Consider the following 27,500-nt stretch of genomic DNA (forward strand, 5'->3'; position numbering starts at 1 on the left):
ATGTTCTGTTTAGTGAAAGGGTTTCACGCACAACATGCAAAGTCAAGCTTTAGTCGCACCAACGAGCTATACAAAAATTTGGTTTTATCAACGGAGTTGATAATGTAAATTGGCCACCGTACAGAGATTGTAAAAGCCAACGAGCTATAGGCTGTATCTTTACCTTTTGAATCACATCCACCAGCTTAGGATACGATGCAGCAGCCCAAGAGTAGCTTGCCTTTTTACAGATGTTGTTGATATGCTCGTTCCAGGACAAATTTTCTTTGTGCTGAGGAAATCGCTCTAATAGGCTGGCCATCCACAGAATATTGAAACACAGTTGAGATTTTTGACATTAATTGAAATTTAATTGCCCAGTGTTTGACCAAAATGACAATTGTTTGAGATCATCCTGTAGAGCCCAAAAATCTTATACACAATGGATTTCTCTGTAAAGGATGCAATCATTTGCAAAGAGGCGTAGACTTGACCTGCACAGACGATGCGATGTTGTATTTGTGGACAATAATCCAGGTGGGTTCCACGGGATTCGAACCCATGACCTCTGCGATGCCGGGGCAATGCTGGTGCAATGCTGGTACAACTGAGATATGAAGCCACTCAGTTGGGAGCAGGTAAATTTGTTGATTGCATTCGTCCCTGCTACTCACTCACTATCTATCACTCAATGGATAGCAAGTAGCGAGCCAGTCAGATTACGCCAGGATTCGTGATAGTAGGTGAGAGGATTTCTACTAAAACTTGACAGTACACGTTGAACTAGGCTTAGCTACATAATTCCCGAAAAAATTGTCTAAAACTCTTTCCGGATATTCCCAAACAAAAGCTCTAAAATTCTTTTAGAAATGTCTAAAATTCTCCAAAAACTCTCTAAAATTCCCGAAAATTCTTATAAATTTCGTTTCTCATAGTACAAAGTCTGCCAATTTTGCTAGCAAGCAAAGATCCGGGCCAATTCCGAAATTACGGTGAGAAAACACTGCTTAGATGCACTGTAGGACCCCTTTTGGTGAATAACCGCTAATAGAGAATGGATATGAACGGACTGACCCCTCTCCTGGTAGGTTGGAATCCAAAAAAAAAAAAAAACAAGTTTTGTCAACGTTTTTCCCTGTGAGAAGTTTCCAACAAGTCAGGTGAAAGTTCAAATTGCTCTAAAGATCTCGAAACTGTCAATTTCTTTCTAAAATTCCCAAGCGTTTCTAAAATTCTTTTTAATGTCTAAAATTCCCAAAAAAATTCCGGAACTATGTAGCTAAGCCTACGTTGAACCGTTTACTGTCTGTTAAATGTTCGATGACCGAATGATTTGTGGCTAGCGTGGAAAGTATTTTATCACAAAGATACTATGGAATACTAAAATATCTTATCTTCACCGCGCGCAGTGAAGATATCAGAGAGATGAAGCATCGCGTTTACGTGAGACGGCAATAAACACGAAGCATGCAAATGCTGTTATTGTAATTCGTCTCTCTCTTTTGAAAAGTTACTTGATACTGCTAACACGCAAGAAAATAGCTTAAATCAAACGAATTTCTTTCATTTTTGGCAAAACGCAAATTTTACTTCGGCGTTTGCCGTTTGCCGTTTGCCGTAAACGGGATGCTAAATTTCTCTATTCCTTTTATCTTTCACATGTGAGGATATAGCTGTCGTTATGGTAACTAAGGTTATCCAATAAAACGCGAGCTTCCAAACTTCAGCCAACTAACATTAAAGAAGTGCGCTTTCTTCCATCTAAATTATGTATGCACCTAGAAGGCGACATGCAGAACTTGAAATGATATCTGCGAGTGACTTCTTAGAGGACGCGCTGGTTTGGTTTCCCATTCAGTTTGCAAAATTCTTAATTTATCAATAGTCACTGAAATCTTTCCAAATGAGACGTTCTCCAAAGTAATTCCTTTATACAAACTGGGCGAAAGAGCTGACACGCATAATGATTATCGTCCAATTTCTGTCATTCCTGTTGTGGTAAAAGCATTTAAAAGGATTATCTATGTTCAGCTGTATGCTTGCCTCTCTAAAAAAAAAAAACATGATTCCCAACATCACTCTGGTTTTCGATCTATTCATTCTACAGCCATGGTTTTTCTTGAGGCCACTGACAGTTGGGCTTATAATATCGATATGAAGGAAATGTAAATTCTGTCGTGTTTCTAGACCTTAAAAAGCGTTGTGGTACAGCTGATCATGCTATTCTCACAATATTTATTTAGGAATAGTTTGATATACAGGAACTGATTAAGAATCATTATGTATATAAGTCGTTGTTAGGCTTTCATTTCAGCAAACAGTTCACCTTTTTCTTATCAACACTTCAGGTGTGTCGAACTCCACCACTCGTCCAACGTCAAGAACCAGTACCCTGTCGTAGTCCATGATGATGTTCAGCCGATGAGCAGTCGTCAGCACCGTCGAATCCGTAAATTTGTCACTAATGACCTCTTGGATCAGGCAATCAGTACTGAAATCCACATTAGCGGTGGTTCATCCATGATGATCTTGCCATTCTGCACCAGTGCACGAGCCAAGCACACCGGCTCCCTCTCACCAACTCTCAAGTTTGTTCCAGATTCTTTCAGTTTGAATTCGAGCTGGCCTTGGAGATCCTTAACAAGCGTCTTCAACAGCACTTCCTCCAGAGCGGTCCAAAGGCCTTTATCCGAATATTCTGAGAATGGATCTATGTTCCTTTTTAAGGTACCTACAAACAGTACCGGATCCTGGGTTATAGCAGCCATAGCCCTTCGAGCCTCTTGGTGATTGATAGAACCAATATCCACGCCATCGATTAAGACTTAAAGTACAAGCCAACAAAGGTTTTTTTTAAATAAATTATCCCGCGGCATGCTGGAAATGAGGGAATAGGCACTAAAGTAATTCTGAGTGCTCTAATATATGGTTTCTGGGAAACCATATATTAGAGATTATATTAGAGAGTGGGTTCAGGGATGGCGCAGTGGTGAGAGCACTCGCCTCCCACCAATGTGGCCCGGGTTTGATTCCCAGACTCGGTGTCATATGTCGGTTGAGTTTGTTGGTTCTCTACTCTACACAGGGAGGTTTTTCTCCGGTTACTCTGGTTTTCCCATCTCCTCAAAAACCAATATGATTTGATATGTATTTATTTCATTTGATTTCATTTGTGCACAAACCCATAAGCTATCCACCTTTGAACATTATCTTGTGAAAATAAAGTTGTATTATTGTATTATTATCATCATCATCATCATCATCATCATCATCATCTTAATGCTTTAGCTCTGGTGGATTTTATACCGACATTACACCAAGGGAGCGAGCCATATCCAATAGTCCGTTTCGCGGTTAGCACGAGCATACTGCACTCTGGGATCGTTGCAATGCATTTTGGGTCGATAAGGGGGCAGTGTGGATCCATGATGGCGGACGAGGAGTTGAAGAAGTTTGAAAACTGGAAAGTGTCTGAGTTAAGAGCTTTTCTTCTCTCTCGGGATGTCCCTGTAGGTGATCAGACGAAAGCTTTGCTTGTTCGAAACTGTTATTTAGCAGTTTCTCTGGGTTTACAAGTGAAAAAAACACCAGAAGCGTACGCGCAGACTATTGTTGACACGAAACGGGAGAAGCTAATTTTGGATGCTGGATTAATTCGTTTGCCAGACCCAGATTCACTTACAGTAGGTTGGGAAGACTCTCCATCTAGTCTGCCGAATATTATTCAGGGTGGAACGGAAACGTACTTTGACAAAAGTAAGTATACCGCAGTGTATTTTGGTACATCATATATATGATATCAATAGTATAAAAAAAGCGTAATTAAATTAGATTTCGGCTAAATTTCAGAATACTTCGCCACTTATTTGCATCTCATTGAATAAGAAAAGGCTCTATTGTATTAAGTCTCGTTCTTCAGAAGATGCCGCATATGGCAAAAGATTTGTTTACATATACAACATTTTATGCAACAACAATAATAGCAGTAAGTAAAAGCTGTATGTGAACGATGAGTCAATAATTCTTATCGTGACTTCTCAAAAATTATGCTAAATGTAATATTATTATGCTTCTTTAGGAAACAGAGAAATTGACATCAAAACAGGAGGAACAGAAGCTTTACGTGATGGAAAGTCCTTGCAAATGTCAGGACATGTCAAGTGTGTTCAATATCATGGAATAAGTGGAAATGTCCCTTACTGTTTTATACGTGCACAAGTTACCAGAGAAACAAGCTTAAGCCTTGCTCCATATTCTTGTTGGCTAATTGTGCACAAGGAGAAAGGTCTTGTTGTGGAGGCCTACTGCACATGTCCAGCTGGGTAAAATTTTCAGTGTTTCACTGGCAAAAATTGTTCCAATATGAAAAGATTGTAACGTCTTCATGTTTCCATTCTTCAAACTTGTCCAACTTCTCATCTGTCATCTTCAATGTCCACTGCTGCCAAGACAATTGACCATGTAATGTGCTGAACATTTATTTTGGAAAAAGAAAAGGAACTCAAAATGTTTTACTGGTGAAAATTGTTGAACAAACCTGTAGCAATAAATTAATAAGGCTTTGATTTGTGTGAAGAGGACTAATAGAAATGCATGCAACACTTTATTATGTCAGTTTTAAAATGAACAACCCTCCAAGTTAATTTTTTTCCCTTACTGGCCATTTGGCCACTGACTGTTCAAGTTTGGTCCCCATGAAACATTTTAGTCGCTTAAGTTATATGTAGCTCAATTGCTCAGTCCTTCTCAATTTAAATTAAGTGCCGGGCGGGTGACTTCTGGTGCAATTTAGTCACCAGCTCCAGAATTTTGGTTGCCATGGCGACAAAAATCGTCCCAACTTGCAGGGTTGATGAATGTCTAATTATTTGATTCGATCTGCATTGCAAAGTACCTTTCCTTTTTATTCAGAAAATTGAGTTCTTTCCAGTGCTGGTAAATCATGTACATGTAGGAATTTTACTGAATAATTTTCATAATTTTTCACACAGCCTGAGAGGAACCTGCAAACATGTTGCCTCCCTCTGCCACAATGTGATTGAAATGGTGAATCGTGGTGAAAATAAGACGGTTACAGAGCAGCGTCAAGTCTGGCATGCACCCTCCAAGAAAGTTAACCAACCTGACTTTCTTGAGAACATTCATATTCAAAAGATTCAAGGTAAACATTCTTATTTATTATGTATGCCATTTATTGCAGGTGATGTTTGTTGGCAAGCAAAGGTTTAGTGATGCAGAAACAAGCAAAAACTAACACGGGTAAAAATGAATGATGTTTCTGTATCATCTTGATGCCATTTTCAAGTTTAAAATGTTCACTGATGAATTGCCACAAATATTTTGCTAATTTGCCTGCATTTCACATTTGCTAATTTTAGCCAAATATTTGTGACAGTTAATCAGCGAACATTTTGATACTGAAAGTGGTGACAGGATGGCACTGAAATGTTCTTAGTTGTTATCCACATGACTTTTTAATTGATATTTTTTAGCAAAAGTAAATACAGCCGTACCTTTATTGTGTCCACTGAAAAGTAAATGTGGGGGATAGGCAACAAATACCATTGAAACGCAATCATTATTATTTCTTTACTGAAGCAATTAATACATGTATTCGTCTTTTAGCTTAGCAGTAAACAACTTTACCTGATTAAGAAAATCTATTGCACTGGCATAATGGGTAATGATCCAAAACACGCAACTGCATTGGTCAAGTCCCCAAGTGCTGGTGCAGCCATTGTCAATAATTACAAGTTACGGGTACATCTGTTGATAATGATATTCACTTAGAAACTGCCTGCTACATGCATACTGGGTAAAAATGTAGTTATTATTGAAATGTCATAGGTAACTGTGTGGTGGAAGAAGTTGTTTCATCAAGCAAAAGATTCAGATTTGATCCAAGGGCAGTTGCTGACCGCCGAACAAAGTTGCTAAGTGAGCTTAATATTGATGATTTACGGGAAGCCTCCAATAATTCAGCTGGTATTCTCTGCTATTTGCCATCAAAACCTGACCCTGAGCATGAAGAACCAGATGTTAGTGACAGCTTTGTGGCAAAAGAAATAACAGTCACCCAAGAGGAAACCACTGAACTCACTATACCTGTTCTGCCTCCAACGCTCACTGAGCTGGCTGAAAATTTCACAGATACAGAGGAGTACTACATTGAAGTGTGTAGACCATTAGTTTGTAGTATTGTAGACTCAGTGTCAGATGCTACCAAGGAACAGTCTGCTAGCGGCAGCTGGTTTGATTACAGAAGGGGAAGAATCACTGCTAGTAAATTGCTGAAGGTTGCAAAGAAAGTAAGAGAGGATGGATCAATTAGTGAAAAAAACGAGTCTTTGTTAAAAGATATTATGTGTTACAGGCCACCAGCTTATTCTCCAGCAATTCACTGGGGCCAGTACAATGAAGATAAAGCTATTGAAGCTTTCTTTAAATGCAAACGTTCTAAACACAAGAAACTTAAAATTCAGAGGTGTGGGGTGATATTGTGTGACAAAAATCCAATTATTGCTGCATCACCAGATGCTATTGTCAGCTGTTCTTGTTGTGGAGATAGGCCACTAGAAGTTAAGAACCCTTTCACCCATAGAAACCTGTCAATTCCAGATTATACCAAACAGCCAGATTCCTGCCTTTATTTTACAACCACTGGAGAAATAAACCTAAAACGTAACCATGATTATTATTATCAAGTGCAAACCCAAATTTTGGCAAAGCATTCAGAGGTTGGATACTTCTGTGTCAAAACAGCATGTCTGCATGACAGTTTACATGTTGAGGAAATTCCATTTGACCCATTGCTAATGGAAGATGCTGTTGAAAAGGCAAAGATCTTTTTTAAATCAATTGTAGTGCCCGAATTAATGGATGGTGAACTAAAGAAGAAACTAGAATCAATAGACCTTTCTAATGAGGTCACCTCTAGTGATTTAGAAGAAACCGAAGCAACACTGGCATCTTCTGTTGTTAATGACATGTGTCATGTCTGCCACAAAGAGTGTATTGATAAGCCTGTTAACATCAATGACATGAGTGTTTGTTGTGACTTGTGTAAAGATTGGTTCCACTGGGTATGTGTTGGTCTCAAGCAGACTGAAACTGTCTGGAAAAGATGCCAGTTGAAATGGAAGTGTCCCTTTTGCACAGAATAAAATTTTAATTTGGATGTCTAAGGTAACAGAAATGCTGTATCACATACTTGCATTTAGGTTAGAAATTTCAACCTAGGTTGATTCTCAGTTTCCTTTTTTCCCTATATATGATTCTTCATAAGTTCAAATAATAAGGGTTGAGAGGTAAAGGAAATTGAGAATCAACTTAGGGTGAATAAGTTGTAACCAGCTTTTGATTTTGACCTACAACAGAAACAATGTCTTGTGACAGCTAACAGAACTGCTGTACCTTGTTAAACTTGATTACTTACATGTACATATGTAAGGTACAATACATTATTTAGTTGCAAAAATGTTTGGTCATTAAGCTATCTGCTTTTAAGTGGCACTATTGGAGGCTGCAAGTTGACAAGAGCAGCAGTGACAGTAACTATATGGTCAAACATGTCAAACATGTCCAGAGGCAATTCAGCTTTCATAATGTGAAAATCTTTCATACGTCCAATAACTCGTTCTACATGAATTCGTGCATTGGCCACCTGTTTTGTGCGCTGATCATCAGCCTTTGAAAATTGTTTCTTTGCCTTCAAAAATGGGGGGATAACAAGTTTTACACCTTTATGAAGAAGAAGTTCTTGTATATTGAAGCCTCTGTCAGCCAAAAGTGTGTCACCAGGAGAAAAAAGGTCAACAATTCCAGATCTCTTTACAAGCTCCTTGTCACTCATTGAACCTCCCACTGCTTTTGAAACAAAGGAAATTGTTCCAGCTGGAGTACAGGCAACCAGCACTTTGGCAGTTGGTCTGCCTTTATAAGAAGAATAGATTTGACTGTTAGCTCTAGCTAGTGAGGGCCTCTGAATAGGGACTTCTGTGCAATCAATTATTGCCCTTACATTATTGTACTTTTTGAAGCAGTCAGGGTAGTACAGGGGCAATTCCTCTTGTTTTGGCCAGTGCAAAAGTGGTTTTAGTTCAGAAGCCAACAATGGCAGCCACGTTGACAACACCTGTGAAATGACACTTGTACAGGTGTCAAACAGGTGAGCCAAAAACTGTTCAGTTAGGTTGAGTTTTAACTTCATCAACACAATCAATAGTTCATTCTCAGGACAAAGAAGACGACTGGGTCCAGGCCTCTGGGTTTTTTTTGCTTGATAAGATTTTACAGTTTTTGATTTTCTTCCCCGATAATACTGTATATAGGGGAGTTTAGGTTTTACTAAATTGAAAATCCAACAAAATAAAGGATATGATTTCAGTCCAGTATGAAGTAATACAAGGTCATCTGAATGAGATATATTTTCTATGCTATATGACCTTTTTCTTGTGCTGGATTGATGTGATTCCTCCAGTGCTTTCTCTAAATCTCTTACTTTGCTTTGAAGTTCCTGATTTTCGTCTTGTAATTTCCATAGTCTATGTTTACAGTTTTCACATAGCTTTCCACAAGTACAATCATCAGATACACTTTCTCTGCTTTCTGCTGACTTAGCATATTGGTGTTCTTTCTGAATATTAATACATTGCGATAAAAGTACACTGTTTGGGTCAGCGTTTTCTGCAAGGCAGCCCTGGTCATATTTTTCAAAGCTAACCTCGTTGTTAGTTGTTGAAATATTTTCTCCCGAAGGTAAATTTGCCCGTTTATTTGTCGTATCTTTTAAAGGCAGTTTTCTTTTTATGGAACCATGTCTTGTCTTCATGTATTCATCACTGTTCTCCTTGTCTGTACTGAAACAACAGCTGGAAATTATCTGCTGAATCTCAAGGTTGTCTTTATGGCTCTCCTTTCCAGTGTAACCTCTCATATACAAACATGGATGGGGATGTTGGCCGTATGGTCTACCAAGTACGAAGTGATTGCTACAAACTTTCGTGTTGTCAGTGATTTTCGTTAAATCTTCACGGTTAATTAATTTCACCCACAATTTCCTCCACTTTGGAGGACAAATATGCCACTTTAGCTCTTTCACGTGATCCATTACAACAGCCCTGTAAGGAGTGAATGAATAAAAACAAAACAGTCCCCATTGCCCTTAACTGAGAAAGTTTTCAGACAAACCTTCCCTCGTGAATAAAGCTCGATGTTTTTCACTTTCCTTATAAACGAAAATTTCAGTTCTGTTTCTAGATCTTTTTTACAGCTTATTACTTACTTTTCTTTAAACCTTCGGTCGTTGTTACAATTAAAAACTGCACAGTGATCTCCACCGCCCATGATCTCCACATGAAGAAATGATCGCGGGAATTTTGCCGCGAAGGAACTGCCCCCAATCGGTCCCACATTGCAATGCGCGCTGAAAACATGGCGGTAACTGCGTAACGGACTATGGCCAAAAGTCTCTCAGCTTATTACTACTTGTACCCAACCTTTTGCTTACTTTTGCTTATTATTATCATCATGATAATGATCATCATCATCATCATCATCATCATCATCATCATCATCATTATTATTATTATTATTATTATTATTATTATTATTATTATTATTATTATTATTATTATTAAATACTTGTGAAAGGTTCGTGGCTAGTCTGACGCGGCGTTTCGTCTCGGCCAAGAGACTCTTCAGAGTCAAAGGCAAACTAGTTGAGCATCGCGCCCAAAGTCCTGTTCGCAAATTGTAGATGTTGGAAGAATTTGCGAACGGGACTTTGGGCGCGATGCTCAACGAGTTTGCCTTTGAATTCTAAAGAACCGAGACGAAACGCCGCGTCAGACTAGCCACGAACATTTCACAAGTATTTGACAATAGTTTTGCTTTTGTATAAATAGAGGATATTACATGGCCGCTTGGGGATACGAATTTTTATCTTCGAGTGCTGCAAGTATCTCTCACGAGTGAGCGAAGCGAACGAGTGAGAGATACTTTCAGCACGAGAAGATAAAATTCGTATCCCCAAGCGGCCATGTAATGTTCTGTTTATTTTATAGATATTGATGAAATGTCTAGATTTAAAACAACTTGTTTTATTCAGTTTCGAAATGATGAAAAAGTGGTCACCAACCGCTAAAACATGCGTGTTGTGTAACATGAAACAAGATATGAAAGTTATGAAAAACAAATCATGATAATGTCAAATTTTGCAATAAAAATGTTAATTTAGTAGAGAAGAATTATAATGAAGCACAAAAAGTATCTTACAATGAAGAGAAAGCTCGTGTTTTATTGGCTAATCGTGTTGGTTACCATGACAACAGCTATATCCTCACACGTGAAAGATAAAAATGATATATTCACTGCGCGCGGTGAAGATATGATTTCTTAGTAAAAAGGAGAAATCCTGGTATTTCATCAATATCTATATAATAAATTATTATTATTATTATTATTATTATTATTATTATTATTATTATTATCTTTGTGAACTGGATGATATTTTTTCCGGTTGCTTCCTAAGAGAGCGGGTCATAGCCTATGACCAATGGTCCCTTAGAGTTTTCTTTTTACTCTAGAGCTCCAACACCCTTCTCAAAATCCTCGCCGTTCCCAGTAACGTAGTTTTCTGTAGTAATGAAATACTAATTTTGACATTCAACTTTCCCAGCCACTTGACATTCAACTTTCCCAGCCACTTGTTACACTTCCCAATGATCCTACAACAATTGGTACCACCTGAACAGTTCTCATGTTCCACATTCTTGCAATTTTTCTTTTAAGGTCCTGATACTTTTCAACTTTCTCATTCTCCTTTTCACCAATTGTTATTATTATGATTATTATTATGATTATTATTATTATTATTATTATTATTATTACTATTATTATTATAAAATTTAATATCATGTTCTGGCTGTTGTCTTTGTCGTCTTTTCTTCTGTTAGGCGAGTCATAACAAATGACCAAAGGTTAACAGAATTGTCTCTTCTTCACATTTCCAACACTTTCCTCAATATCCTTGCGGTTCCCAACAAAGCGGTTTTTTTTAATTACTCCAACATTGAATGGTATGCCTAGCCTTTAAATCCACCTATTAAATCCTTTGGTGACACTTCCAAGGGCTCCTATCACTACAGGTACGACTTCTACCATTTTGAGTTTCCACAATCTTCCGATCTCTCTCTTCAAGTCCTGGTATTTTTCGACCTTTTCCCTTTCTTTTTCCCCTACTCTTACATCAGCTGGTACAGCAATATTGATGATTATCCTCTTTCGCTCTTTCTTGTTAATTACAATTATGCCTGGTCTTCTTGCCACTATCATATTGTCACATTGAACATTGATGTCCCACAAAACTTTGACTTTTTCATTTTCTACTACACCTTCTGGGATATGCTCATACCACTTTTCCGTATGCTCCAACCCATTCTTCTTACAAAAATCCCAATGAACTTTCTTTGCTATATTGTCGTGTCGTCTCTTAGGCCATCCCCTTTTTTTTCTCGGTTTCGCGTCGTCCGACGTTTTTAAGCCATTTTTATGTCGCACAGGAGTTTCGGTGGTTGATCCTTTTTCCCACGCTGTCTAAATTTTGCCACAACATCCGCCAACGTTTCCGCCATATTGATTTTGGGTTCACGTCTTGTTGTTTTCATGGCTCCACAGCTATGATGCCGGGGTACCAGGCCTCCGATTCCGAGAATGCTTATGATTTTTTTTTAGGTTTTTTTTTTTTCAATCCGACCGACCGACCAAATATCAGGAAACGCATTCGACGGTAAACAAAAAAAAATGGGGGGATGGCCTTATATTCTATCTGAGCCAATTTTTCATATCCACATACTAAGTGTTACACGCTTTTATATTTTATTATTATCATTATTATTATTATTATTATTATTATTATTATTATTATTATTATTATTATTATTATTATTATTATTATTACCATGCTCTCTTTATTAGCACTTTAAAGACATCTGATAATTCAGGCGCCGTGAACGGGATTCGACCCCATGACCTCTGCGATGCCGATGCAATGCCCTACCAGATGTCTAAAAAATGACAATTGTTCAAATTGTCCAATTAAGTGTGAGGATCCCTTCTATGAAAGTGTAGCCGTTTGCAGATGCACTGTTATGAGACTTTTTCCTCAGTTTTTGCAAGACCCGGAGGGTTGGTCCTGCCATGTTTCGATCCCGCGACCTCCCGCACGGTAGACGGCCAACCGGTCGGGAAACTCAGTGGTTGACACATACATGAAAAATCAAATATTTTTATGTTAATTAACAATAACAATAACAATTATTTGAATAAAGGATGAAGGTGTGTGGCCGAACCAAGTGGAAAACTGTTGATCAAATCAAATTAAATGAATTGAGCCAGATGATATGGAATTAGATGTTGGTTTCAGTTTATTATAAAGGGAAAGCTGAAGTACTTCGCAAAAAAAAAAAAAAAAGCGTCAGAGCCGAGTAGAAAACCCGCAAACTCAACCCACATATGAAGCCAGAACCGGTGGAAAATCACTTCCGCGATAAAAACCACTTTGTCAGTCCTATTGACAAATAAACATTACCATTGTGCTTTGTTAAGTCGTCAATCTCTGATTTTGTTTATGTGGGTTTGATTTTACAGAGTTAGTGTGATGATTTTGCTGTCGTGGCTTTCCCTTTCCATTTTGAGATGCTGGTAGGTTTCGCTTCTGGCCTTAGTTAACGAACAGGGATGGATAACGCTGTCCACTGGATAAATATTCATTTATTGAATGACTAAATTGGCTTTGATAGTGTTTATCCGATTCGGGTTGTACAACGCAGTATGCGTTTCACTCCATGGTCAGTTGTTCAAAACCTCATTAACACTGATTATTAAAAACTGTATAGTATACTTAACAAAGTTACTGGATTCTGATTGGACGAGAGGAGTACAATTAATCCCAAATTGTACTCACCAGGATTACCAATTACTTTCCTTTGCGACCTTGACACAAAGTTTTCCGAAATCAACAGACTACGGAAGGCGACCATAAAGCATCCGAATCCGAACTTTCCCAAAGATTTCCGAAGTCCTCGCGAAGACGTCCGTAGATCTCCGAAGTTGACCCTAAGAATTAAGCATGTGTCCGAGGTTCAACCGAAGTCTTTCGAAGATTTCCGATGTTGGACGGAAGAGTTTCGAAGGGTTCTGAAGTAAACACAAACGGATCGCAGGAGATATATACAAAGCTCACCGTTACCGCGTTCTGATTGGTTGATCGTAATTTTGTTGAGTATACTATAGATAAAAAATCGCACGACCTTCTCGTACACGTCGTGATTAATAGGTATTCGTGATTTTAAAAGTTCTCAAATTGCACTTGCTTAAAGGCTTGTGCAATTTTGAGAACTTTCAAAATCACTCGTACCTATTAATCACGAATTGTGCGATTTCCTATACAGATTATTGGATAATGCAATTCTAGTGTTTTGATTGGCTTAGACATCATGGTATACGAGCTATTTCACCATGCACTACAAATATCAGTAACTGCACGCATGCATCAGTTTTTTTGTACTTACAAAATAAAGTAGGGAAGATTTCTCCATAATTTGTGAGCAGTTCTAAATAAAACAATCATTCCACTCGTGCTTGTTGGGTATGAGATGATTATAGCCAACTTGGCGCTATGCACCTAGTTGACTATTTACCATCTCATATCCAACCGAGGCCAAGGAGTAATTGTTAACTAATCGGGGAAAAAATACCAACCGACCTGTGAAGATTGCCTGCCAAAAAATCCGTAACAATGTAACTTTAAGATGAAGGAAAACAGGATTTTTTTCAAACTGAAGACCGTAAAATCTTGTGGAAACTTTTTGTTGCTGTTCAACAAATAAACCGCAATTCAAGTTTCCATTTATCCAGGATTATCTTTATCGGGCTTCGAACACATAACATTGACCGTGGGTATTATCTACTTTGATACCAACTTTATGAGCAACCGAAGACAAAACAATTCTTGGTTTTCACTCACGTGATCTCAAGGAAAACAAAAGAAAGCATTTGCACAGTAATAGAGTTCAATTCCCGGAGGATTGGGTCGGGACACCAGCATGGCCGCCGTTTATTTGTTTGGAGAAACCAACATGGTGCCCGTGACGTCATGGAAAACCGAGAATACTTGAAAGTTGACTATGTCTTCTACCCCGTTCACTTCAAGAAATTTATCACTCCATAAAGTTGTTTACTTTCACAGGGTTTTAATTTGTAGCAGGCACACCGCGCTATGACCAAATTGAACAGGTCGTAAATAAACCAAGGGGTTCTTGATGATGATAAAAGGTTTTGTGAAGCACTTTAGAATAAATATAAGCGATGTAAAAATAGAACGACGTTTCAATGACTCTATGTCGTCATTATTGGCATGGAGTCATCGAAACGTCGTTCTATTTTTATATCGCTTAGGTTGATTGAAATGTCGGAGGAAAGCGCTTGAACACGGTGCCCCCGGGGAAAGAGCGCGAATAAGTCTTACTCGGCGGTCTTACTCTTCTTGAATAGTTGGATGAAGAAGATACTCTTCAAGAACTTCTAAAACTACTCAAGGAAAATACGGATCCGAATAGACCTTTTCGGCAAACCTATACCATTCGACATTCAACAGTTACTCAAATTAGTATATGTTAATATTTTCTTGATGCAGCATGAAGATATTTTAGATTCAGTACATGTAGTTCCGTGCAAGAGCTTTTAGTATGCGTCATGCAAAGCCGCATGGATGAATGAAAAGTGTATGTATTTAAACAAAGCAAGAAGGAAAGACACTGTTTGGTCAAAGGATGATTTTGTTGCTCAGCTGGTTTAGTTCACTTGGTGTGAACACGGCGTCAATCGTTGGTGACGACGACGAAATGCATACTGAGACAAACCTTTTACCATGTTTCAGGGAGGCGTTCTGGTGGAAAGTAGACGTTAAATGGAGATTTGCAGCGTTACTACTTTGCTGGTGTCTTGAAGCAAGCGTGTTTTTATTCTCCTTACTTCCTTACTCAAGGGCGCGGAGAACAAGAAAGAAGAGAAGGTACATTGGGGTTAGCAGTCACACAAATGCGATTTCGAAATTCTCCGTTTACATGTCAGCTAAAGCGAAGCGAAATATTTTAAACCCGCAAATTGGGTTTGCGTTACGTTTTCACAGTTCACGCTTTACACGCACTTTTAACGGGATTTCGCGGGACGTCGTTTTCAAACGTTTTCACACATTTTCAAAAGTCTACGTTTCACTTGACCACATAGACCAAACAGAGGGCCTCACATTCCTTATGCCAGTGCTTAACAAAACTGCGTTCGTTCGATTTGGTCAGTTCTGATTTTCAAAGTTTCCCTGCTAGCAGCGGTCTGACGAGTACGGGAAAAGATACCTCTGCCATTGGTCGAAACCAAGAGAAAATGAGAGGACAGAGAAGGAGGCTCCCGGTCCAGCCCTTGGGATATGTCATGTCCACGAAAGTTATTTTTAGACGAGCGGAAGTCTTCCGAGACGTCCGCATGCACGCCAACCTCGGTCCGATGTTTGAAAGAAAATATATATTCATCAGCCTTCCACGTGCGCCATCATTTTCTCTTTTCACTAAGAACCTGAGAGCGAAGCAAGACTGCATGCGGACGTCTCGGAAGACAGACTTCCCCTAGAACAAAGACTTCCGCTCGTCTAAAAATAACTTTCGTGGACATAACATATCCCGGCCAACGCCTTGAGCCTCCCTCTCTGTCCCCTCATTTTCTCTTGTCGAAACCCAACCTGATCCGCTGTCCACAACCTTGCACGGCACTCTTCAAACCTCATGCCCCATGATATGTTTGCTGACAGTGACTTGAGCCTGCTGTGTCCCGTTGTGTTGACATTCATTTTAATCTTGGCTGAGCGTAGTCAAAAACACTTAAGAATGGTTTCTGTCAGCTAAAATAGCCGTTTTGAAGTAAATTTGGCTTTGCTTTCAAGATTTTTGCTAACAATCCATGATACTACCCCTTTAAGGGGACATATTTTCTTAGTGGACCAAGATGTTGATTTCGCCCCTGAGTGGTTCCCTGTTAAAGAACTAAGATCGTCTAGCTTTCTGACAGACTCAAAACTTTAAGTGCTGAGATTAACCTAATGTCTTATGACGTTCTCGACATCGACGCTATAAATTACATCCAAACGTCATTTGATTTGTCATAAGGTAATTACAAGTAACAATCGAAATATTCGTAACCTGTTTCAGATCCTTGTACCAGTCTAAACCAACCCTGGCCAGCCGAGAAAAATGTCATAGTAGTGAATCAGAGATAAAGAATTTGAATTACGAGGTGAAGCCCATTCTTTTAAAATTTCTTTGAAATCGCTCTGTTTGTTTGGTTTTTTTTTTGTTTGTTGTTTATTTTCTTTTTTCGCGTGGTTGTTTGTTTGTCCAAGCAACTGAAAAGCGCACGTGGCTATGCCAATGCAAGGGACTTTTTAAGTTAAGATATTTTCCGGACTAACACACGTGCTCTCACATAACCAAGGGGACAATTCTTCATTCATGTTCTTTTTTGTTTGTTTGCTTTTTGTTTGAAGCAGTCCTCGCAATCCCGCAGTGAAGCTTTTGAGTCATTAGACAATAATTTAAATGGTCTGACGCTTGGACTACCGACAAGAAGACAAAACGGTTACAGCACGCATTTTGGTACGTGTAAAGTACACCTCTCGATTTCCCTCTTGGGACTTTCATTTGAATATGAATTCTTGTCAGAGTCAATGATCGAGGTGATGACCCAGGCATGCTCCGGGAAATTTTCGATTCATTCCCGGAGCCAACCCATGAAGACATTTAAAAACCATTCTCACTGTGTGAATTTGCTGGTGCCGAGCAGAATGTTTTCCGCCATGAAGCTCGAACATCAGCATCACAAGGAGGCTCGGTTGTCGCCACTTTCTCGTGTCTGGCCTTCGTTCCTTGCCGAGGATTGAAGATCGGACCGTTCTTCAGGAGAGGAGCTCGGGTTCATTTCCGGAAACAACGGCTGGTAATCGAGCCTACATCATAACTTTAAAATGTCAAAACACGAGCGGCTCTATTTTAAATTTTGTCCTGTACTCCACAGTCACCCCAAAGTGGGTTAAAATCGTCAAAGTGAGGTTGAATTACAGCTTGGTACATTATATTGTACCAGAAACCCATAAGGGTTGAAACGTGTAAGGCGCGTTCACAGCTTCTGAATATTCAGTGCGAACTGAGTGGTTGAATGTTTCATTGCTAAGTACCATATTTGGAAACCCCTCGATCTTGTTGTTCCAAATATGGTACTTAGCAAATCGAATATTCAGAAGCTTGTTTCCAAGCACACAAGGGGCCGTTACACATTTCAACCCTTATGGGTTTCTGATTGTACATTAGGTTGCTTAGGGAACCCGCTTCATTATAACTTTTTATAATAAAGTTTCTATATAACGCGCGCTCTCATTGGTTTAAACAGCGTGCTTTATGAGAGTACAAAGCACGGAACAAACGAAAGCCCACGCCATCATTCGCAGAAATGGCAGATGAATTTCCGAATTTTACCTTGGGTATTATTGAAGCTGTCAGTTAAAGGCTTGCTCAGATATTCTGTCAAGTGCTTTGGATGGAAGACCTCAACCGTCGCCCGGTCCAGCAGTTCTTTCAAGCTCAGAAAGTCCTCACGCTGGAGTTCTTCATTTACAAAATTCCCAACAGGTTTTCAGATTCCAGCCGCAAGCAATGAAGAGTTTGTTTTCCAGTTGTCATGTCGGAAACGTGCAGGTTTTCATGGGCAACAATTCGGCCGGTTTTCACTGAACTTAATCATTTAGATCCTCTTTTTTGCTGTTTTTTACGGACTGAAACCGAACATTGAGGCACTTGTTTTTCCATAAATTCTAATTTTGTGTGATTTTCCAGTTGATTGATGTTTTGACAAGCCTTTGTTTCATTAACCAATCAAATAATCTTAAATATTCTTACAAGCGCGCTGATTGGTCCAAAGTAGCGTGCTTTATCAGAGTATAAAGCACTGTGCTGACGACATCTCAGTTCGCCACAAGCAGCGAGCGCTTTGAAAATAAAGTAGAATTTTTGAAGAAAATTACTTGTTTTTTATCATAAAACAAATAAAGAAGCCTTGACTGTGCTCTGTTCTGTTGTAAAGCACTTAGGAAGCGGCTAGAGCACTCAAGAAGTAGGGAGAAACACTCGCCTATCGGCTCGTGTTTCCCCCTACACTTCTTTCGTGCTCTAGCCGTTTCTTGCGTGCTTTACAACAGAACAGAGCACAGTCAAGGCTTCTTTATTTGTTAATTACTCCCTTCAGCTCTTTGCAACTAAACTGCTGTACTTTGACACTATTACCTCTCCTTCAAAATATACTTTTCAGCAGAAGTAAAGTTGAAACGTTTGGCTTTTAGAGTGGCATCTCATAGCCGTTTTGCTGCTTGTCTGGCTGGACTGGATTCGTCAAGATACAGAAAATGGCCAAAAACCAGAAATTTACCAATGTCGTTCTTTTTATTCATTTGTGTCTTTTTGTCTTCGCTTTAATTTTCTGTTATGTTATCATCGTTTCTTGCATGAAGGCTGCTTTTGGGGCCAGACTGTCCACGGTAACAGCAAGGAATCACCTTTGGTGTCTATGCAAGAACGTCCTCTCATAGTTCCCGCTACGCTGCAGTACTCTGGCCTTAGACATCGAGGAGTTGCATGTGAGCAGGGTTAGCCAATTAAGTCATCTTTTAGTAGTTAGGACAAACAATGTAAAACGTAACCAATCACTGAGTTGTACGTAATACATGTGAGCGCAATGGGCCAATCAGAAAGCTTGGTTGCTGGACTCCATACTCGCTGTCCGCGTATGATCTGAGCCCAAGTCAGACGTCAGAAAACCACGCACTTTTACATTTCCGGGGTGTAGCGACGATACATGGAACCGTTTGCTCGAGGCCTGGTTTGCGCTAACCGTTGGTTAAGAGGTATCAAAACCTATAGGTTTCCATGGTATTTAACGCTGGTCAGCGCTAACCCTGTTTCGAGCAACCGGGTCATCGACTACGACTGGGCCACATCATTCTGTGGATGCGAACCTCAAGAGATTTATATCTGGTTCACTTTAGTAACTTTACCTTAACCTTTTTTATGCAGGCAGGGTGGGGAAGGGGTGGGGGGATGGAAAAAGGAAGCGGGGTTAGGACAATTCCAGATTGGCTAGAGGGGGGCTAAAAGTTTTTGTAAAGAAGTTTACCGGAGTCAGCAGTTTGAGAGGTCCTTTGGCCAAGGTGGGTAAAACATAGGAATACTAGAGTGCAAACAATATATGTGAAATTGAGTAATGCTAAATAGGCCATCTCAGTGACAAAGCCTATGAATGGCTGAGAGGCTACCGGTGACCTTGTATTGAGACCGCGAGCACACGTATCCGGATACATTTAGGTTAGTTCTTTTGTTTACACTTATGCAAAGTAATCGAGGATTGCATTAAAGATATAAGGAACTGGTTTATTGAAGGACGGCTGTTACTCAATGATGATAAAACTGAATTTTTAGTTATTGGAACTCGTCAATAGTTTAATAAATTAAGTCCATCAGTACATGTACTTCATGTAGGTGATAATCTGATTGATCCTTCGGTTAACGTAAGGAATTTGGGAACGATATTATATATTTTATATTATTCCCTTAGATAAAATTCTTCATTAATTTCTACATTGGGAGCTTGTTCTTTCTATGACGCTGCCTCCACACTGTGGAACAGCCTTCCAGCAAATATTCGGGAAATAATATCACTTAGTATCTTAGCATTTTAAAGAAAAAACTTAAGACATATCTTTTTAATTCAGCTTACAACAAGTAATTCTTAGCAACATGATGGCATATATTTTTAAATGACTGTAACGCGCTTTTGATCATATTAATGTTAAAAGGCGCTATATTAAGTAAATAAATGATAATAGTTATTATTATTATTATTATTATTAATGCATTTTAAGAATAAGAGGAGATATGACGTGAGGGAGGGCCATGTTCACGTGAATATTGCATAAAGAAGGGTGGTCATTGGTATTTACATGGCTTGCGGGGGTGGGGGGGGGGGGTGGGAGGGGCTTACAGATATTTTGTTCTTTCCAACATATTTCCCCCCTCCCTCCCTCCCTACTACATAAATAAGGAACGGTCCCTGACGTGCATCAATTTTTTGTGTTCGAGTTAAAATATTAGCGGTACAAATAAAATTATATTGTACTCAAAGTGATGTTTACAGGAGGAAAAAACTTGCCGCACCAGCTAATGAAATCTCTTTCTCTTTCAGTTTCACAGTCTTTTGGCATCAAGTCGTGTGCGTTCTCCTCCGATGAAGATAGCTGCTCAGACTCGGTCAACGAGGAGCCTTTAAAACAGGTGAGAGAATACAAGGTTGATTCGATAGATTATCAAGAAAGACCGTGTATTTCCTCTAAAATGATGCAAAACAAGTATGGCAAAAAACATGGAACGTGTTTCTAAGTGCCGTGCAGTTCAAATAAAAGCAATTAAGGTAGGTAAGCACAATGGACACAGACAAGAAATCAAAGCAATCAGAACGGGAGGCTGGTACGTGAGGCCGGCGCTAAGGAAACGCGGGAAAACGCGTATGAGCTTCTGATTGGTCAACAAGCTGACAAGAGATTTTCGCTTACCAATGACTGAGCGTAGCCGAACGCAAACCTTGTCAATGGCTCAATATTTCTCAAAAATTAAAACAAAAACTTTACAAATGCGTCCGTCGAGTTTGTTATCTTGCTGTTTCTTCATGTTAAAAGGCAGAGAAAAAGAGCCTGCCCGTGTCTCTTAGAATTTCGAATGTTGCTTGCGTTGCTTGTCTGATGTCGCGCTTTGCTAGCTGTCGATAATTAGCCAATCATAGCACACCGAAAGTAATTTTGGATGTAAACAGTACGTCACCTTTTGAGTAGGTGTTTTACCAATGGCTGAGGAAAAACCTCCGAAAAAAGGAAATCTAAAGAAAGGATGCCTTCGCTGATCAGCGATAACGCTTTGTAGCGGACAGACAACTAAACACGGTAACAGGTCGTTCTCGTTCCATTTCGAATACAACCACAAACAGTTAGAAAAATCAGACTTCTCCTGACTCCTGTGGGTAACAGCTAGAACGTCGTTTTCTTCCAGCACAAAAGCCAATGAATCGCGTTTCTCGACTTTTAAAGTTACGATAAAACTGAGATGTATCCCGGTGGAAATAGTAGATAATCGTTAAAACCTAAATCATACTTGCTTCATGAGCAAAAACAAACATGATATGCTTTCTAGTGAAACTAATTTTCTATTGTTTCCATAGAACCCTCCAATAAATAAGGCCAAGCACACAAGACTCGGATCAGACAAACGATCCACAAAGAAAAAGTGGTTTCCAATGCCCAGCAAAAAGGAAGCAAGATTTGTGACCGCAAGGACGTTCTTGCTCATATCAAGCTTACTACTGAACTTTTATTTTCTTATTTTGTTCACCGAATGGCCGGCACGACTTTTACGGTGTCTAATGAAGATAACTGCTCTATAAAGGAAGATTTAGTTCATTTGTCTAAGAAAGTGGTAAATTTTGGTGGAAATTGTCTTTTACCAAGAAACAAAGCTGTCGAGCGAGTACTGAAGCGAACAATGTGACGCTAGAATGAAACAATTTCTATGGTTCTGTGATGAGACCCTGCTGTCTGCCTTCACTGCAACAGAAAATCTTTCTCGGAATCCGTCTTTGTTTGTATTTTTTTCCACATTAACAAGCTGAAGATGGCGGCGTCATGCAGAAGATCACGTGATTCCTCCGACTGAAAAAATCCTTCCAGAATCAAACGCCTAAGGCGTACACAAATTTTGCTAGCTCATGATTGCAGAGAACCGACACGCCAGAGCGCTTTTGCTTCTCCAAAATGAACACGCAGGGGTCCGTTTTTGGAAAGTCCCGAAGCTTTTCGAGCGCATTTCAGATTCCATTAAAGCATTCTCTTCAAATGGAAGAAGCTTAAGGCATAAAAAAACTGCGGGTGCCTTTTAACTAGTATAAGGACCATGTAACAGAATAGATTTTTCAAGTGCGCGGATGGTCGTTTCACCAATGGCATTTTCCGTATATTCGAGAAACAGGACGTTACCTACAAGCTCGGTGTGAAGACACTTTGAATTACATTAAGCAAGGGAAAGGTTCTTGAGAGGGAAGATTCAAAGCCACCATGCAAAGGATTTCCATTTACCAAGACAAGCGATAAACGAAAGAGAGAAGTGATCCTCGCATTTATCTGCACAACAGAGGTGTGGAAATCTATGGTACAAGTTAGGAGAATGAACGTTTCGATCTTGGGAATAAAAGGGTTAACAAAGGAAATAAGAGAAGACAGGAAAACGTTTTCATTTCGTCTTTACAAGATTTGCCTTGCCCTAACAACCTGACCCTGGTTGCTCGAAGCATGGTTGGTATCTCTTAACCAACGGTTAGCACTAACCAGGCTTCGAGCAATCGGCCCCATGACCACGGGGATGAATGTTTCGGTACCCTTACGGTAGATGACAGAATGAGCCTTGAACTCGGGTTGAAAGAGGTTTCTGTGGTAATCCTCTGGTAAGAACATATCAGGACTCTCCTAAATAAGCAGAAAAAAATCGAACAAACTCTCTTGTCAAATTGATTTATTTCGTAAACGAAACACTGTATTTATACAGAGCAAAGTAATCGAGAAACTTCGTTGATGAAAAAACCTTTGAATATTACATAAAAAGGATACCAAAAAAAGATTGTTTGTTTTCACGTCCTGGAAACGCAGGTATATATAATTATAGCTTATATGCAGTAAAGGATCATTTAAGCGAACACTTAATAAATTTACTTTACAATGATGTTGTCAGATTCGTTGAACCTGAATGTGAAAAGCTGCAGCAATCTTTGCAGTTTAAGAGACCTAACAACTTTGATGTCTTATCGATGCATCAATTAAAGCACTGAATTGAAACTAGCACTTGCCTTAAATAGTTTCGACTAAAATTCAGTTGTTATGATCACGTTAATAAAATTAATTTTACAAGACTCTCGTCACATTACAGAACCTAAATGTGAAAAGCCGCAGCATTCTTTGCAGGTTAAGACACCTATATAAAAATATACAAATGAAAGCACCGAATTGAAACTCTCTCCACCCAGGTGTATAAATGAGTACCGGCGAAATGCTGGGGGTAGCCCTGCGATGGACTGGCATCCCATCCAGGGGCGAGTAGAAATAATCCTAGACGTTTCATGCTACAGAAGCCGGAGATAAGCGCCGGCCTGCTGGGGGCCTTCTAGGCTGGTAACAGACTTTACCATGATAATGTAGCATTCACATTTAAATGATATGGAAATACTTCAAAAAAAACATTTATTCTCAATGGATCTCAATTCAGCACAACACTGAGTTAGCCGATTTGGTCTGTTGAAATAAAGAGACAGAATGGGGTGCAACAAAATTGGCGATTTTAGCATTTTACCGGCTTGAGCTTTTTCTGAAATTGAAGTAGATTAAAAAAAGCAACTGACTGAAGTCATAACAAGTCATCGGATTGCGTTCCTGCTGTCTATCATCTATGCGGACATCCTGAGTAGCAAATTTTCCTTTCTATTTTATGTAAGATACCTTAAAGCAGTACCTTAAAGCAGCATTATGACCAAAAAATCAATTATTTTTCTTTGGATTTCAAAACTACGTTTAATAACTAAACACCAAGTGACTCAAGTTTTAAACCTTACTTTAAAAAAGACAATTGTTTTATTATAACTGACATTTTCCTATTTAATAGTTTGCCATTACTAGCTTTAAAATCTTGAGAGAGCTGGATCGATCGAGGAGAAAATGACGTCAAAGACTCACAAGTCACAGTGCGTGTGTACGCGGCTGAATTATATGCAGCAGGGGAGTTTCGGGCTTTCAGACTTTTCAACTCGTGTTTTGCGCATATAAGTAGCATTAACACGTTGAAATTTTAAACTAGTGAGAAAATAACGTCACTTACCCCTAGATACAATCCTTTGATATCCAATCGGTGAGTTTTGGACGTTAGTAATGGCGGACCGCAAAATCCAAGTCTAACAGTCAGGAGTTCAACACACTTTCAACATTTGAAGAAAAAAAAATTGATTTTTTCGACCAGAGTAGCACTTCAGCTAAAAATCACATATCTCAAGGGACCAACTGGGTATCTTTCTCTGCATATAACCCTTAATTCCTCGTGACGTATTAGCAAAAAAAGTGAGTTTTTAACTGTCCGTGCAAATTTACTTAAAACAAGGGGTAGGAAGGAGGAGTAACTATATAGTCGTCAAAATTCAAACACAACACCGTGATCTCATAAAGACAATATCTAGAGTCATGAGATCCTTTCATATAAAAGACTGAGCATGGAATTAAGCTTTCTCGGCGTCGACGTAAATGCTAAAACCCTTGAAATTTAATGCGAGAGTCTAAAGTAAGGGGAGGGGCACCAATGGTGTTCCAATGCAAATGCAAAGTAGTAAGGGAGGTGTTTACTGCGAGGGCCTGGGAAAGTGAAGTAGCACCCTCAGTACCAATTAAGTTCCCACGCAAATCCAAAGTAGTAAGGGAGGTGTTTACTGAGAGGCCCTGGGAAAGTGAAGTAGCCCCCGCATCACCAATGGAGTTCCGAAAAAAATCCAAAGTAGTAATGGAGGTGTTTACTGAGAGGGCCTCGGAAAGTGAAGTAGCACCCACATCACCAATGGAGTTTTCAGAAAATTCCAAAGTAGTAAGGGAAGTGTTTACTGCGAAGGCCTGGAAAAGTGAAGAAGCACCCTCAGCACCAATGGAATTGCCAGGCAAATGCAAAGAAGTAAGGGAGGTGTTTACTGCGAGGGCCTGGGAAAGTGAAGTAGCACCCTCATCACCAATGGAGTTGTAACACAAATGCAAAGAAGTAAGGAAGGTGTTTTCTGAGAGGGCCTGGGAAAGTGAAGTAGCACCCTCAGCACCAATGGAGTTGCGAGACAAATTCAAAGTTGTAAGGGAGGTGTTTACTGCGAGGGCCTGGGAAAGTGAAGTAGCACCTTCAGCACCAATGGAGTTTTGAGCCAAATCCAAAGTAGTAAGGGAGGTGTTTACTGCGAGGGCCTGGGAAAGTGAAGTAGCACCCTCAGCACCAATGGAGTTGAGAGACAAATCCAAAGTAGTAAGTAAGGTGTTTCCTGCGAGGGCCTGGGAAAGTGAAGTAGCACCCTCAGAACCAATTAAGTTCCCACGCAATTCCAAAGTAGTAAGGGAGGTGTTTACTGCGAGGGCCTGGGAAAGTGAAGTAGCACCTTCAGCACCAATGGAGTTTTGAGCCAAATCCAAAGTAGTAAGGGAGGTGTTTACTGCAAGGGCCTGGGAAAGTGAAGTAGCACCCTCAGCACCAATGGAGTTGAGAGACAAATCCAAAGTAGTAAGGAAGGTGTTTCCTGCGAGGGCCTGGGAAAGTGAAGTAGCACCCTCAGAACCAATTAAGTTCCCACGCAATTTCAAAGTAGTAAGGGAGGTGTTTACTGAGAGGCCCTGGGAAAGTGAAGTAGCACCCGCATCACCAATGGAGTTGTGAGACAAATCCAAAGTAGTAAGGGAGGTGTTTGCTGCGAGGGCCTCGGAAAGTGAATTAGCACCCTCTTCATCAATGGAGTTGTCATACAAAGACAAAGTAGTAAGGGAGGTGTTTTTTGCGAGGGCCTGGGAAAGTAAAGTAGCACCCTCAGCACCAATGGAGTTGCGAAACAAATTCAGAGTAGTAAGCGAGGTGTTTACTGCGAGGGCCTGGAAAAGTGAAATAGCACCCTCAGCACGAATGAAATTGTCAAAGAAATTCAAAGTAGTAAGGGAAGTGTTCACCGTAAGGGCCTGGGAAAAGGCAGCAATCCGTGTACCCAATGCCCTGTCAATTGTAATTACCGTCAAATCAAAACTCTTACCAAAGGTATTAGCTAATTTAGCATACAGGTTTTCTGGGCAAGTTTTACATTCCTCTATGACGTCCAAACCCAGCTTTAGGTACGAGTTCCGGTCGGCCGGAGATTTGCGGCCTGTCACACTTGCAAGTGAGGCAACACTAGTTACAATCGACACTGCCGTTTCCTCGGATTGCAATGCTATGATTCCACTCATGAAAAAGAAAACTTGATTTAGTTGACGAAAATATCTTTCTTCGGTCAGAATTGACATCTCGTCAATTGCTCCATCAAGGATGGAAAACGCAAGAAATAACCCGGAAAAGAACTCTTGAAAACTCTTATGAAAAAAACTGTAACGGAAACAAGGATTCCTCTTGCTACCGCCAGCCTGGATGGAGAGAAAGCCAAATTTAATGAATAGAGTTTGCTTGAAATTGCCTTCGGCGTCTTCAAAATGCAACTCTTCTTTACAAAGAGATTCATGCGCCATTCTTCCTAGGGTCATCAGTTCCTCCTTGTAAACTATAAGAAGGTCTTTACCACTACTTGGTAAGTGGTTCTTCATTTCGTATCGCCTCAAAACAAAGAGAACGATCTCTACGAACAACTGCGTTCTGTTGTTTGGTAAAACGCCGCCAAAGGGTTTTTTGTTAGTTCTTCTAAGGGCCCTTCAATACGCAGATCATCATGATCATAAACAATATAATACGGATGCCACAGTACATTTATCAGCTTCTCTGCCACTTGTTTCGCGTGTCGAAAATACTTCCTTATAAAATCCTTCGCATCACTTCTCGTAAATCCAAGAATCTCCAACAGTGTGTCCGAGAAAGATCTTACTTTATCTCCTGCTTCGTGACGAGAGGTAAGAACAATGTGACAACCAGGGAGCTGTTTTCTCTGAATAAGACTAAGATACACAGCCAATTTTTGAGGGTCCGCCTCATCTAACCCATCGAGCACTAACAGGACTTTAGAAGGGTTTTCTCGCACGAAACGGAAAAACGTTTCTTTCATCTCTGGGTCAATTTCTTCCGGCAGAATTTGATCGTCAATAGCGTCCCAGATGCTAGATTCAATTTCACGACATCTGAGGAGCAGGAGCACCTCTACACTTGGGAAAGACTCGTCCCATTCGCGGTCTTGTTTAGTTGCCCAGTCATATGCCAGCTTTTGACAGTAGGTCGTCTTTCCCATGCCGGGTTCGCCCTCAATCAGGACAATCCGTGGATGCTGGCAATCTTCGTGTGATGTAAAAATACTTGTCATGTTAGTGATTTCTTTCGTCAGCGTTCCGCGTGTCTTTTCTTTTGCGACTATCCTAAGTCTGGTAAAAATGTTCTCTAGTTGGAAGCTGAACCGTTCACACCAAGGGACTGGAAAAACCACTCCTTCACACTTTTGGTAAATTTGCCTTATCCATTCTATGATATGGCTTTGACGAGAAGAACTAGCTGCAAAACAAACAACACCAAGAAAACAGGTTCAATTTAGAAGTCGATTGACTCAGAGCTACTCGCTTTTTCTAGTTTCCTTTTTTTCAGCAC

At 39.8% G+C, this 27,500-nt stretch overlaps 5 protein-coding genes and 2 long non-coding RNA genes across 8 annotated transcripts in view; 3 read left to right on the forward strand and 4 right to left on the reverse strand.

Annotated features, from left to right (window-relative positions):
* Positions 1–2,456: 2,456 nt before the first annotated feature.
* Positions 2,457–3,406, reverse strand: LOC137996122 (ATP-binding cassette sub-family C member 4-like). Its single transcript, XM_068841549.1, has 2 exons — positions 3,349–3,406; positions 2,457–2,803 (listed from the first exon to the last, which is right to left on the reverse strand). Exons 1-2 carry the CDS (start codon positions 3,404–3,406, stop codon positions 2,457–2,459), a joined length of 405 nt encoding a protein of 134 aa, XP_068697650.1.
* LOC137995012 (uncharacterized) lies at positions 3,395–8,370 on the forward strand. Of its 2 annotated transcripts, none has more exons than XM_068840587.1 (4): positions 3,395–3,735; positions 4,058–4,301; positions 4,971–5,140; positions 5,827–8,370. In XM_068840587.1, the coding sequence occupies exons 1-4, from the start codon at positions 3,405–3,407 to the stop codon at positions 7,140–7,142; spliced, it is 2,061 nt and encodes a 686-aa protein (XP_068696688.1). In that variant the 5' UTR covers positions 3,395–3,404; the 3' UTR covers positions 7,143–8,370. The 2 variants fall into 2 exon arrangements, with proteins under 2 accessions (XP_068696688.1, XP_068696689.1); XM_068840588.1 differs by having other exon boundaries at positions 4,058–4,139; positions 5,827–8,330.
* Positions 7,472–11,313, reverse strand: LOC137996123 (uncharacterized). Its single transcript, XM_068841550.1, has 2 exons — positions 11,081–11,313; positions 7,472–9,098 (listed from the first exon to the last, which is right to left on the reverse strand). The coding sequence occupies exons 1-2, from the start codon at positions 11,311–11,313 to the stop codon at positions 7,472–7,474; spliced, it is 1,860 nt and encodes a 619-aa protein (XP_068697651.1).
* Positions 11,314–11,522: 209 nt separating this feature from the next.
* On the forward strand, positions 11,523–16,682 carry LOC137995013 (uncharacterized). The gene is made up of 4 exons (XR_011122243.1): positions 11,523–12,681; positions 14,918–15,052; positions 16,239–16,323; positions 16,574–16,682. It is a non-coding gene; the product is annotated as an uncharacterized lncRNA (long non-coding RNA).
* Positions 16,683–18,547: 1,865 nt separating this feature from the next.
* Positions 18,548–21,444, forward strand: LOC137995014 (uncharacterized). The gene is made up of 3 exons (XR_011122244.1): positions 18,548–18,721; positions 20,314–20,402; positions 21,340–21,444. It is a non-coding gene; the product is annotated as an uncharacterized lncRNA (long non-coding RNA).
* A 3,010-nt stretch (positions 21,445–24,454) lies between these two features.
* LOC137996125 (NLR family CARD domain-containing protein 3-like) lies at positions 24,455–26,518 on the reverse strand. The gene is made up of 3 exons (XM_068841551.1): positions 25,391–26,518; positions 25,139–25,315; positions 24,455–24,979 (listed from the first exon to the last, which is right to left on the reverse strand). The coding sequence occupies exons 1-3, from the start codon at positions 26,516–26,518 to the stop codon at positions 24,455–24,457; spliced, it is 1,830 nt and encodes a 609-aa protein (XP_068697652.1).
* Positions 26,519–26,550: 32 nt separating this feature from the next.
* The window catches only part of LOC137997705 (uncharacterized), a 21,956-nt gene continuing 21,006 nt past the window's right edge, over positions 26,551–27,500 (reverse strand). Inside the window, exon 11 of the mRNA XM_068843906.1 lies at positions 26,551–27,407. Coding sequence (XP_068700007.1) covers positions 26,551–27,407 — 857 coding nt within the window. The remainder of the gene's footprint in view (positions 27,408–27,500) is intronic.

This window comes from Montipora foliosa, chromosome 3 (assembly GCF_036669935.1).
Source record: "Montipora foliosa isolate CH-2021 chromosome 3, ASM3666993v2, whole genome shotgun sequence".
NCBI lineage: Eukaryota > Metazoa > Cnidaria > Anthozoa > Scleractinia > Acroporidae > Montipora > Montipora foliosa.

Bases quoted from the DNA above. Each gene is read 5' to 3' on its own strand.
- LOC137995012 (XM_068840587.1), top strand. From the start codon at position 3,405: ATGATGGCGGACGAGGAGTTGAAGAAGTTTGAAAACTGGAAAGTGTCT. The intron at 4,302-4,970 runs GTAAAATTTTCA...TTTTTCACACAG, and splicing joins TACTGCACATGTCCAGCTGG to CCTGAGAGGAACCTGCAAAC. The intron at 5,141-5,826 runs GTAAACATTCTT...GAAATGTCATAG, and splicing joins TCATATTCAAAAGATTCAAG to GTAACTGTGTGGTGGAAGAA.
- LOC137996122 (XM_068841549.1), bottom strand. From the start codon at position 3,406: ATGGATCCACACTGCCCCCTTATCGACCCAAAATGCATTGCAACGATC. The intron at 2,804-3,348 runs GTATGCTCGTGC...TTGTACTTTAAG, and splicing joins TGCAACGATCCCAGAGTGCA to TCTTAATCGATGGCGTGGAT.
- LOC137996123 (XM_068841550.1), bottom strand. From the start codon at position 11,313: ATGATAGTGGCAAGAAGACCAGGCATAATTGTAATTAACAAGAAAGAG. The intron at 9,099-11,080 runs GTGGATTTAAAG...CACTCCTTACAG, and splicing joins GTCACCAAAGGATTTAATAG to GGCTGTTGTAATGGATCACG.
- LOC137996125 (XM_068841551.1), bottom strand. From the start codon at position 26,518: ATGAAGAACCACTTACCAAGTAGTGGTAAAGACCTTCTTATAGTTTAC. The intron at 25,316-25,390 runs GTAAACACCTCC...TCACTTTCCCAG, and splicing joins CACTTTCCCAGGCCCTTGCA to GCCCTCGCAGTAAACACCTC. The intron at 24,980-25,138 runs GTAAACACCTCC...TCACTTTCCCAG, and splicing joins CACTTTCCCAGGCCCTCGCA to GCCCTCTCAGAAAACACCTT.